At 44.4% G+C, this 13,197-nt stretch overlaps 1 protein-coding gene across 1 annotated transcript in view; it reads right to left on the bottom strand.

Moving 5' to 3' along the window:
- The window catches only part of PPP4R2 (protein phosphatase 4 regulatory subunit 2), a 33,047-nt gene extending 32,303 nt beyond the window's left edge, over positions 1-744 (bottom strand). The window contains exon 1 of the mRNA XM_082321975.1: positions 584-744. Coding sequence (XP_082178101.1) covers positions 584-617 — 34 coding nt within the window. The 5' untranslated portion in view covers positions 618-744. The remainder of the gene's footprint in view (positions 1-583) is intronic.
- Between the last annotated feature and the right edge of the window lie 12,453 nt (positions 745-13,197).

Below are 13,197 nucleotides of genomic sequence, written 5' to 3'. Positions count from 1 at the left end.
CTGTGGAGAAACTACATGCATCTGAGTGGCAAAAGTTGATTTGCAACTTCTTTTGAGCAGCTGCAACAGAGAAAGAGGCTGATTTCCTCGGGCTGCATCCAGCAAGGCAAGCTAGCACAGAAGCGGACCGGGGAGCGAGAAAAGGGAAAGGTACGGCCGAGGAAGGGAAGGCAGGCGGACAGGCGGGGGGAGACGAGGGCACTCCAGGCGAGGGGAGCCCCGGGCCTGGGGGAGGAGGGGGGCCGGCGGGGTCACTAACCTCCCTGCCGCTCCCCCTCAGGCAGCCCAGAGCAAGCCCGGGGGGATCGCTAGGGCAGCGGGGACCAGCGGCTCCCCTCCCCTTCCCCACAGGGAGCCCCCCGCTCTGTGGGACCCCCTTCCCTCCCACGCCAGCAGCCCCCCTCCCCACAGCACGGGGACCCCCCACCCTCGCCCCCGGCGGAGGGGAGCCGCCGCCCTCAGCGAAGGGCGCTCCCTCCCGCCGAGAGGGTCTCAGCTGAGAGGGAGACCCCCGTCTCCTCCTCAGCGTGGGGACACCGCTTCCCCCCCACCCCCCGCTCTCCGCGGCAAGCCCCGGCACCACCTTTCAGAGCCTCCTGCAGCCTCTCGACATCCATGATCCGCCTGGGCGTCTCCCCCCCGGCTCCGCGCTGCTCCCCTCCTCCAGCCCCCCCCCCGCCCCGCGCAGGAAACGGGCTCCAGCCGCCGCGCACACACAGAGACCCCGGGCTCAGCAACCCTCCAACATGGCGCCCGGGCCGTCCCCGTGCGCGGCCCCGACAGCCCGCCCTCCCTCCCGCCGGGGGGCGGGGGCGCGCGGGGAGGCGGGGCCGCGGGGCGGGGCGGGGCTGCCCTGAGGGAGGCGGCGGGCAGGGAGGCTCCGAGGGCGGCTCCGCCGGGGCGCCTCCAGCCGCAGCCTTCCTGCTGCTGGGGCCGGGGGCTGCCGCCCTCCTCAGGCCGGCCCCGCCAGGCAGATCCTCGGGGAAGGGAACGCGGAGCTCCTGCCTGACTGGCGGGGCCTCCCCGGCCCCTCAGGGAGCTTCTGCGCCTTCCTCCCGCCTCAGGCTGAGGGCGACTGCTCTTCCCCCACCCTCAAATCTAATACCTGTGCCTGCACAGATATGCCTGCCCCCCTTTTATTCTCAAGGAGGAGCTGTCTTCCCCCCCCCTTCACCACCTGCCTCTCCCACCCTTTTGTGCATCTTCAAGCCCAGCAGCCGCTCTCCCCCGGCACGCAGGACCCGCGTCCCTGGGGAGGATCCCTTCTCTCACCACCACTCTGACGAAGGGGAGGTGAAGTCTCTTGTCACTCTGTTCTGGAAAGGGTCCCCAGGCGAAGCGGGAGGGGAGCCCGGCGGAGAGCAGCCGACGTTGCCCCTGGCCTGCGCAAGCCAGCCGCGGACAGGCTGGCTGGCCCCAGACGCTTCGGTGGGGCTGAGGGATGCGCGAGGGTTGTTCCTGGAAGGAAAGGGGAATGCTAATTTAACACACACGAAAAGGAAGTTGTAAATAAGGTAGCCAAATATCAATGCCAACTGTTATTCTAGGCATATGTGAGCTGGCACATCTGCGGAGCTTTACGATTAGGTAAAATCCTGATACAGACCTGGACAGCGTCCCAGCCTCCTCCCGAGGCACCGTGCGCGCGGTGTCCGGCCTCCATCCCCGCGGCTCTTGGGCCAGGGTCGGCCTGGCAGGGCACGGGGCTGATGGCAAGCCAGAGCGCATCGGCTGCCTACAGCAGCAACGCGGACTCTGCTCTACCGTCTCAGAGGAGTCCCTAAAAAGATCATAATGCCAGTGGCCGTACTCACTTTTCCACTCTCCCAGGTGCCAACTTGACAACAGAAAACCTCTGACGTGGCCACATTTCTTAGAAATGCTACTAATGTCACAGCAAAATGATCCAGTCTGTGGACCACCACAAATGGCTAAGAGACGAACTTGGCACCCATAGCAAGCATTCCCGTGCTGCAAGCTGCTTTCTCTGACCTCTTGCGTTGATTTTATCATGCAGGAAAGGATCCACAAGATGTGCAATTAACGGTCTCCGCTGGCAACTGCATCATAGAAAAACCCCAACTTTTATAAAATAAATGTATGGCTTATAAAATGAAGACTCTTTCAAGTCTTTGTCTGTTGGAGGACTACATAATACTAATAACGATATTTAAGGTTTCATATTTACAGATGTGCTGTACAAAATTATTGTTTCATACTATAGTGAAAATCTTTAAGATAAGTAGACCTTACAAAAAAAGTTCTGGGTTCCTCGTAAAGGCTGTGGTCCGGCAGAGGGGAGCGAACGAGCCTCCGCGAGCCCCTCTACCTGGTCAGCAGGTGGAGGGAAAATCAGCAGCAGGGTTTAACAAACGGACCTTTCGGGACAGGCCTTGCTGTTCAAGGCACCCGGCAGGGCCAAACGTGGATTTTAATGGTAGGAATCCTGCAACCAGCCTGTGGGAGGAGGAGGCCGAGTCACCCCTCCAGCCTGAGCGGGGAGCTGAGCTGCCGTCGTGGCTATAGCCGTGAGGAGAGCAGAGCTGCTGCACTCTTGTGCCGTGGCACGAGACGGAGCTTAGGAAAAGCATCTCTTCTATAAACTTCAGAAATACTTCAAAAATACAGATACCTCAGATTTAGTATTTTTGGGCTCTCTCTGACCAAATATGAGTAGCTAGAAGTTTGCTTAAGTGCAACTTCAGAGTGCTACTACTTCTGAGTGTTTCACAAGGGAATTGGCTAGTTTTTGTGCCACAGATTGATTCTCAGCTTCTTAAAAGGAAAATGGCATTCCCCACTGGACATCAGTTACATGAGAAGTCTCAAGAACAAGACTTAGGCCTTGGCACTTTTACTTTCTTGTACGTGTCTCTTGTGTTACACGTTCCCTTGCAGCCAGCCAGCCAGCATCAACCCATCAACCAAACAAATGACCAGAGAGACAAAGAAGATATAACTTGCCCAAACCTCTAGGGGAGGAAAAAAAACCCAAACAAACCCAAAAAAACTCAAACCAACAAACCCCAGTGCATGAGATGGCATGAAAACCATAGTGAATTTAGCTGCTGTTTTTCTTCTGACCGCTTTGTTTATGATAGAGGCAAGGACACTGTTAACTATTTTCATTACTGGCCATCTTGCCCTTGCAGCTCTGCTACCATGACCCTCCCTGCCTCGAGCCCTCTGTAGCGTGCTTACCTTTCTAGCACTAGACATCCATATTAACTGAAACTACATTAGTTTGCTGTTATAATTAGACAATAATATGCTCTCTACAGCATTAACAATATCCTCCCCCAAAACATAAGTGAAAAATCTCTTCAACATGGGAAGAGCTGTGTTGAGAAAAGAGCTGGCAGAGGACAGGAAGGTTTCACAGCAAGCAGTGGATATGGGCTGAAACCAGAAACACCGAGGCCTGTATGCAGATACACCAACACCAGAAAAGGGCAATAGAATCGGATTACAGGTTAGCCTATGTCCTTTTCCTCGAGTTCCACTTTATTATTTTAAAAGAGGTATCAAAGTCCAGTTAAAGTAACAAAAATACTGGCTTACCTTTGCAACCTTCAGAAGAGCAGAGACCAGACCTTTCCTAGAGCAGAGCTTCTCTTAAATAACTTCTATACCCCAGCTGACTGCATTTCGCCCCAGATACCCCATTAGCTCACATCCCCAGCACAGCTTGCTCTTTGTAATAATTCTCAGAGCTGGTCACATGCTCTCAATTTTCAGCTCTTCCCGAGGAACTGCATTTCCCAGCATGATTGCTCTTAAAGAATCCCACCAGCCAACACAAACCTAGAGGGGCAAAAACGTGCATACTGAAGTCTACTACAGTGACACAACCTACTTAAAAAACCCTAGGAGAGCAAATACAATCATCCTAAACAACATCTCATTCCATTTACAGGTATCACCAAACCCAACAAAACAAAGCCCATAATTGTATAATTGCCAATTTGAAAAGTTGTGCTGCTAGCCTGTTCTGTTAAAACAGAAAAAAAATACAGTTGCTCCCAAGATACCTAGAATTACTATTGAAAACTGGGACAACATATCATTTCTTCACTAAAAAAAGCACGTTGCTGAATAAAAAAAAAAAAAGCTTTTTCTAAATTCTTGTACTACCTTATGTACAGAAATGCAAAACTAAGTTAACAGTTTGTAATAGAATAAAACACACTCAAACGTTTTCTTAAGCACTTTAGAGCCACTTCTTTGCACTCACAAAATAACAAGTGAGGTTTGATTCTCACGCTGCGTGATGCAGTAGGCGTGCTCGCAGCCCTGCGACTTTGGGCACCTTTGCTATTTGCAAGTTACACATTTCCTTGGCACTGCTGTGTAACACAGACCCTGCTCTCAGGATGGGTAAAGCCGCTGGGGGCCACCACTCTCAGATCTCGTCTCTAAAAGTGAGATAGAAGCTAATAGGACAATTTCTGCAGGATTTACCTGATAGGGCAAAACGCCTCTGGTTTCATTCCGATCCTTTTATTTCTTATTTTGAAAAAAAGTGGACTTTTCTGAAGTGTAGCATTTATCATGTATCTCTAGTATATTAAATAAATTATCACTATGGTACGTTGGGGGTGACGCTGAAGGAAGATCTTTGTTTCATATTGTGGAAGAATCCACAAGAAGTGAACCAACTGTACGTTAACATTGACATTTCATCGTTGAGCAGCTTTTCTAATGCTTTCCATTTGGTCAGACTAGATGGCAAATCTATTTTAACTCTAAAAAACGACAGCATTTTGTAGTTTACACAGGTATATGCGTGATGCATAAGAAATGCTGCACAATGGTGTTAAGTCTGCCACTTCGCCAGTAACTCCATTCAATAAGCTTAACTGAATCATTGCCCTTCGTGGGCTCAGGCCTGCTTCCTTATTGTTAGCCAGACAAAGCCAAAACTTTTGGAAGAGAGACAAAATGTTATGTGCTGGTTAAAAATATCTTTGCATTGAAAGGTATTTTAATTCAAATGACAAAACACATATCATAAAAAAAGACTATGACTGAAGGTTTCAAAGATACTAGGGGGCTGTGGAAAGCAATGCTTCTGATCTGGAAAAACTTGACTCTAATTCATGGAGAAGTTTCAGTTTTACAGTTCAGTATGTCTTCGAATCCTTGCATGCACTGACACACCAGAAATGGTCTCATTTTTTTCTTTTTCTTGAAGCCCTCTTTTTGATATTGTTCATTGATAGAGAATGTGTGCCTAAATCTACCAGCCCCACTATAAAAACTCTTTGTTTGCACTGAAAAAGTATTTCAGAGAGACAGGACTCTTTCATTTTTAAAAAAGTAATTCCGCAACTTACAGAAAATAAATAATAAAGCCACATTCCCTGTCTTTTCTCCTCCTACCCTCCTACCACAGGAGGAGCTGTAAGAGAAAATGCTTTCCATTTTTAAACACACATACACACCCCCCCCTTAGAGAAAAAAGACCAGTTTTTCAAATAATATATACTTCCAAAACCTTTTTGGTTTCTATAGGAAAGCCATTTTAAATTGAATATCCCCCCCCCCCCAAAAAAAAAGACATTGAACTATGACATCAAGACGTCCTGGAAATTCAATGACAGACATGTAGATTTAATGAAAACCCTGTATTTTTTTGGTTTGTTTCAGGGAAAATGTTTAAAGATATGCAAATAATATCTACCTGTTTCTGAGGAAAGTAAAACCATCTCCTCCGGAGCAGGAACAATTATTTCTATGGAAATAAAGCAAATAAAGCGCACAAATGACTTATATATTTGTATGGTAACAAAGATTATTTCAAATGCATTTTAGGATGAAGCTCAGCTTAGGGGAGGTTTGCATGTTTTGAAACCCACATCTCCTTAACTAACTGAAAAATATTTCAATTCACAGCAAATAATCTTTTCCTTCCATTTTCAAAGGAGAAATGTTTAAGTATAATCCTAAAATACAAAGAACCTTGTAGGTAGTTTCATCATCGATCTGTTGTGTGATCTCAAGCAAATGAGTTAGGCAGTCCTACCTGCGTTTCTTCATTAGTGAAACAGAAATGATAATTACTCTTCTTTGTACGGTATTTGGCACACCTTGTAATAAAAACAGACAGAGAGTATGATTGCATTTTGTGTCAGTTCCCAGTGCTGCTGGTGGAGTACTTACTGAGAATCAACAATGAAAAAAAAATCACCTCAGTAGGAAAGGAGATATGATGGTTCGAAACATTTCACTAAAGAATGATGAGAAATTGTTTTCCAATCCAGATTTTGGTTTTCTTCTTGCACTAAACTTACACAAAGCCTCGTTCAGATTTACATTTTAGATTTCTTTTAAACTTCTGCAAATCATATTTTTTGAGCGTTTTCAAAGAGAGCAGGACCAGGTCCTGCCTACAATATGAGTCCAGTTCTGCCTGATGCGCTTGGACAAATCTCTGTTTTCTTACTTGATCTTACACATCATAAGCTCAGATTGAGCATTGGTAAGACTTACGTTCACATTCATCCCTCCTGAAGGAAGACGCAGAAGTAACATCTAAGTTATATAGCATAATTATATGTACTGCCACATTCTCATCTTCCTGAAATACCAACAAAAATTAGAACAAACTAGAAACCAAGTGACAGCAACATAATCGTGTCACATTCTTTGCAGACAAAAACAAAAAAAAAGGGGGCAGAAAATATCATATTGCCGATTCTGATGGATCTTTACGGGATTCACGTGCGCTACCCAGGAAGGGCATTCCTGCATTTCCTGTTCCTTCCTTCGTGTCGATCCAGTTGAAAACGATTATTTTTGCAAAGCCAGTTCTCCACCCCACCAGCGGCTCTCCTGGCGCGGCAGGGCCGGGCCAGCTCGTGCAGGGAAAAAGCATCAGCACGTGGGGAAAGGAGAGGAATGGAGGATTCCTCGTCTCGGCTCAGCTGGGCCAGTTTCTCTCACTCCCCTGGAAGGTCTTTAACTCCACAACAAACAACAAAACCGGATCCTTGAGGTTTAGGGCTGTAAGACCTTTGAAAGTTTCCACAGAATTCTTGACTGTCCAGCCCCTGGGCACAGATCAATAGGCCTGATACTGATTGAAATGACGGAGGATGTAGGACCAGCAGATACTTTTGCTTTCAATAATGAAGCTTAGATTAGGTACCTGGAGACCCTTGACCTAACCTGACTTACACTAATTTCATTCATTGATGTGTGACAGCAATTTGTAAGGTATTTCAACTCAGTTTGAACTAAAATTGATTAGCGTGCTTTGAAAGGATCTGTAGCGATTCAGTACAATACCAAGCAAGCAAAATGCAGCAATGAATAGTGAGAATAATAAGAAAATGGGGAAAATCCTACGTTTCAAGACCCACTTGGATCTTCAGAAAATACTGTACATCAGTACACATCAAAGGATTTACGAAAGCATGTTAGGGGTTTTGTTTGTTTGTTTTGAGTTCTGGTTTATAGCTGCAGAAACTCAAGTATGGTACAATAAAATGACACTAAAAAATTGTGTGTCTCTGACCCATTCAGAATGGAAAAGTTTTTTGTTTTTTCTTTAAAGTACATCATAGAGCCACTTCAAGACAAATTACGTCCCTTCTCTGAGAAAATGACTAAAAATCTTTGATAGGCTTTTAATAGATCTGGAAGCCTTGAGAGTATCAGAAGATCAGAATAGCTCACACGTGGTGCCTTTAGTCCAGAAAAGGCTGAAAACATAAAAATGGTATTTGTGGGAGTTGGGATTTATTTTGAAAGAGTACTCACAGTGCGATTAAAAAAAAAAAAAGGAAGAGTTAGATGTGATAAGTATTCTAGGCTTTACCTAAGTTAGCATCTAACCCCTAGACTAACACATAAGGCCCCACATATTTTCTCTTACTACTCCAAGAGCCCACGGCAAGCGAGCGCCAGTGCAGGTTCGTTTCCAAGCTGCTTTCTCACACCTTCCTCCCAGTCCCTCCCTAGGACAGAACGCTTCTCAGAGACTACTCTACAAACTACAAGATCATTCAGATTAAAAACAAACTTGTTTTTTCACCTGGAGCCTCAGGTGTGAGGAAGCCAGTATTCAAAACAAGTTGCCCTTGAGAAGCGTAGAGTGGAAGAGGAGGGAGATCTTTTTCTAAAGGTGTGTACCCAGGGAAGGCACCGGCTTTGCACAGCTCCCACAGCAGGGAAGGAACCTGTTTCTGAAGGATTCGGGAAAGATGTTTCTGCAGGAACAGGTCAACTGATGACACTTCTTTAAAAAAAGGGCCATGTCATTTCAGCGTTGCTATTTCAGTATGACCAAAATATTTTAGTTCTAAGACACTGTTACACATTTTTTGGACTATACTGTAGTTTTCACAAAATAACATAAGCAATTATGGTACATTTATAGAAATGTAAAAGTCAAAACAAAATATTTTACCTCAAAAGAAAACATTACAAAGTGCTTTGTTAATCTTAAATGCTGATTCTCATTTTGGTGTTTTGTATCAATTTTCATTTCAAAGGAAGTGTTGACAGGTTGTTTTTTATTCCAATCCAGAATGAAAGCAAAATTTCCAAACATTGCTATTTCTTTTGAAGCACAAATAGCAATTCCTCATCTCATGCCAACGATGGTTCTTCGGGAGGCTGCAGACTGTACGGATCCCAGCGTAGATACGCACTTGCCTCACGAGCACAACGGGGGATGTTTCCAGCCCAGTGTGGGGGACAGCCCATGGACCTGTGCCGTCCCGTTTCTGGACGGGTACTTAGTGTCTACTTACTAGCATCGTATTTGACTGTAGCTGATGGAGAGGAGCAAAACACTCTCTGAAAGTTGGCTCCTTATGGTTACAGGTACTCAATTCCTAGGAGAGGAATCTCTTCCTGAAGCAGTGGGAAAGAAATTATTTTAAATTAAATGATCAACAGCTTGTGCTAAAGATGATGAAGGGTCAAGATTTATCCTAGTATTAAGTCTCACATTTTTTTCAGTTCGTGGTACTTTATTCCCAGCTCTAAATGTCACAGAACACGCAGAGAAGTTATCTCCACTAGGATCACACTTAGGAGGATGAATGTAAAACCCTAGCTGAGCTCCAGTTAGCCTCATGCTCCACAAGGCTGCGATGAGGTGTCTCCTGGAGTCAGAGCCACCGCTATCGATGTGCACACAGCAGCGAGGGCAGGGGAGAAAGAGACTACTCCAGTACGCAGGTCCCTCAGCTGTGGGTAACCGAGCTCCAAGGCCTTGCTTCAGTGAAGAGTTTATTTGTTCCACGCAAAAGAGCTGCAGCCAACGAGATTTAGACTGAGGTAACGAATCCAGCAGTATGGCAATGGGGATGTGGGAAATCACGGTTCAGGGCCCTTCCTCTGCGTCACCAGCAGCAGGTAAATGCCCATCCTGGTTGCTGTTGTGCCCGTGTCACTTCTGCTTAGCCTGTACCCTGGAAAAACTGTGTGCTCTCCCCACAACAATACTGACTGAAGCCACGTTTGCGAGTGAAAAATCTTGGATCAGAACGTCACCGACCAGTTTGGTTATGGAACATGTCACCGACCACCACACAACCACACACCTCCCAGGGCAGAGACGAAGCAGCGCTGTACAGAGTACCATTGTTTTACAGCTGGCCTTACCTTTTCTCATTAGTATCAATGGGAGTTTTATTCCTGACTTCAAAGAGAGCGTGACTGAGGCCAACATACCATACAGTTGAGGAAGTTGAGAAAGTGAGAAAAAAATGTCATCACCAGGTGGACAGCTGGCTTGGCTGAATAGACAGCTCACAAATTTCTGTCACACAGAGATGTCGCAGCAAAACCAAAGACATTGCAGCAGTGACCATACAAGAGTGTCAAAGAAATACAATTAAATACAAGAAGAAGGGAAGGGAAATGATGTTAAATGACCAAATCCTCTAAGGAGCAGAAGATAATGGAGAAACAGTAAAAAGTAAGAGTAAAAGGTAAAACTTGAGTTTCCTTGGAGACCAGGTTCTGATCTATGGTCACTGTAACACGACTAGAGTTGCAGCATGACGCATTAGCACTTTGAGGAGAGTTAAATGTATGTATTTGTCTCTCTCAGTAACATATCCAATCTAATACTCTCTCACTATGGTAAGAGTAAAATTTTGAGGAACATTTTTCTCTGCTCGATGCAGACATACTCTGTATACGTACACTATAACATCACTAATACTAAACTCCATCTCAACCAGACCCAGTACACACATATACACAAAATCTTGTATTTAAAAGAAAATTATCAAAAATGCAGAGCTTGCTTAAAACTTCATTTATTTGTAGTGTAAGCCAAAGGATCTTAACACAGAAATGCACTGCTAGGCCTCCTTGGGAGCTATAAACAATTGGTGCACTTGTCAAATAAAAATACACAAGCAATTAAATGATAGCGAAAAGGTACAGAATTCCTTACACACACGCTCCTGTTGTGTACGCGCGCGCACACACACACAGACAGAGCAGTTTCCAGTTTCCACCTGTAAGTGAAACGATAGCGAAGCTATCTAAGCCCACTTTGTAATATGCAGGCAAATAGCCTAGAAAAACTCTCACACTACATAAATGATGCAACCAAATGCTTCCCTCTCTGGCAGTTCGTTGTTGTACAATGTGCACTGGTAGCCTGACGCTTATCTTAAGTGGCTTTGGGCTAAAAGGAGGTGCTCAGCAGCTCTTAACATAAAGCCCCTATTTATCTATCTTCGGCAAGTTCAAGTATAACATAGCAAATTTAAAACCTGAATATTTGACGCTGATACAGCAAGGACTTGGTTACATGCTTAACTTTATGCATTGCATATAAGCCTACTGACTACACAGGCAAAATTCAGAGTATCAAACATTTGCTGGGTTAGGCCTTATGCTCCAATAACCCGGGCCCAGTTCTCTGGGCCGTACCCTGCTGTCTCCTTCTCAGTGTGACAGGGGATTCTTCTCCTTTGTTATCAATACGTTCCGTGTGCTGGAGTTTCTGTTCATTTAAAGAAAACTATTTTGGTTTTCCCCCTATGTTATGATGACACTGCTCAAGGTGTTACATTAGCAAAGGCGTTTTGGTTACATTATACCATTGAAAATAACTAAAGTACATGAGAGGAAGGGGAAATGACGATATAAAGTCAATATAAGTATTTACACATCCCAGTATTAAAATAAATGAAGGCTAATTAACCACAAGTATGAAATACGAAATGAATGAAAACTCGTTTCTAAATAAGATTAATATTAGAATCAACTACTGTTAAAACCAAAATATAACATAGTTTTGGAAGTTGTAATAAAATATAAATTAATAATTCTAACAACAAAAAAATCAAAGTTACCTAATTGTTTTAAAACACTTTGGGGAGCTCAAATTATAGCTTTTTTCCCTCAGAAAAAGCACAGCAAGGGGGAACCTCCCCCATTCTTCCTGCAAGTTGATATTTCATTAACAAAAGTCTTCATGTTAAAGCATATACTTCATATATTTTAATAGCTGTTGAGAACATAACACAGTTCTTTCTAAACCTAATGTAGCACCTCCTGTAAACATAAAAAGCACTGTTTTAATCTCTAATCATTTTATATGCAAGAATGCCTTTGTTTTGTAATGAATTCCATTCCTTCATTCTAATGTGCCCATAGTTGCAGGGTTCTGCTGAATCACAGCTTGCACAATCACACCCTCCTAAACTTCAGAGCCTTAGCACCAGAGTTGCAACTGTCTGGGCAACAAAACTTTTGCTCTGCAACTTTCTGTGCCTTGTAGATACCATAGAAATGAGGAATTCAGAGTGCCCAGCGTGCGTCTCATCTGTCCTCGTTTGACCTACAGTCAGCTTTACCCTGATACTTGAAAATAAAGATCAAAAAGCAAGCTAATATTTTTTACAAGTTCTCAGTACTGCTAGCCTAAAAGGTTTAGCTCTTGTACGTTCGGCTTACATTATCTTAAACTTTTTAAAACAGCATGCTGAATTTTTCCTTTCATTGCCTTCTGGTTCTGACGTCTTCAAGGTTCACTTGGGTTACATTTTCAAACTTTCCTCTCTAGCTAGAAATGTACTGTTCTTTTTAAGTGGCAACTAAAACTTCAGTTAAAATAAAAAATACTAAGGCAAGTTGCGAGAGACAGTAATGTTTACACTTAAGTTTAAATGCCTTTCTGGGTCCCACTATGAAATTCAGGCTTTCAATCAAAACAGATGCAGAGCTGCCTCTGTCCTTTGCATGTCAATTTACACTTATGTGGCAAAGACGCCAGAAACACGCACAAACTGTTGATTAGAATTTGCAGCACACAGAGGCGCAAACAACAGACGTTTCTGTTTGTCTGTCATGCCTGTGAGGAGTAGCACAGACCAGCAGTGAAATTGCTAGGACCAAGACTGCATGCCCCTTATTCCAAGCCTCTATCTTAACACCTCCTGTACTCAGATGACTCTGTAGTGACGCTGTTTGCCATGTTGTGTCAGTCACACAGCATGCTCACGGATGTGTCACAGACATTTTCACACTCTAGTGTTCGGAAAAAGTTTGTTGGCACTTCATCCTGTGTACAGCCTGTTTATCTGGCAGCCTGAGATGCCAGCAAGGTCTGTATTTTCCCTCCTCTCGTGAGCTGCCATACAAGGAATGTGCAAGTTGAAAGGACTTTCTTCTGGAGACTGTTGTCTTACGAAACTGTGCATCAGCCCTTACTGAACAGGGTAGAAACCCCCAAAACTGCAATTTTTCAGAAATCCTACTTTTTAACTTAGGAAACATATCCTTTCCCTCATCCACACACCCCAAATATTTATCTCTAATAAATGTATGTTACATGTACAAGATATAAACAATCTGTATCAGTTTTCCTTTTGTCAGAGAAAAGCTTCATGCATCTCACACTCCTCACCCCTCTCCTACTTTGCCTATTAGATATAAAAGTGAGTAGTTCCAAGTAATGGCTATTTTTTTTTACTGAACAGACTTGAAAAGTAACATCATTTTCTCTGCCGTTTTCTTTAAGCACTCACCTACACACACCCCTCAGGGCTTACACTTAGAAAATGCCCTCTGGGAGTCTGCTCTTGTATCACTGCTCTTTAAGAGTGTCCTCGCTTTCCAATTCCCCAGTGACTTGTCCCAAGCACCTTTCAGCTACTGCGAGTTTTAATAAGCTCTTGTCTGTGCATATCCTAAGGTGATCATCATACTTTCGAAATC

This window comes from Platalea leucorodia, assembly GCF_965183815.1.
Source record: "Platalea leucorodia genome assembly, chromosome: 9".
NCBI lineage: Eukaryota > Metazoa > Chordata > Aves > Pelecaniformes > Threskiornithidae > Platalea > Platalea leucorodia.
This window is presented reverse-complemented; position numbering and strand designations above follow the sequence as displayed.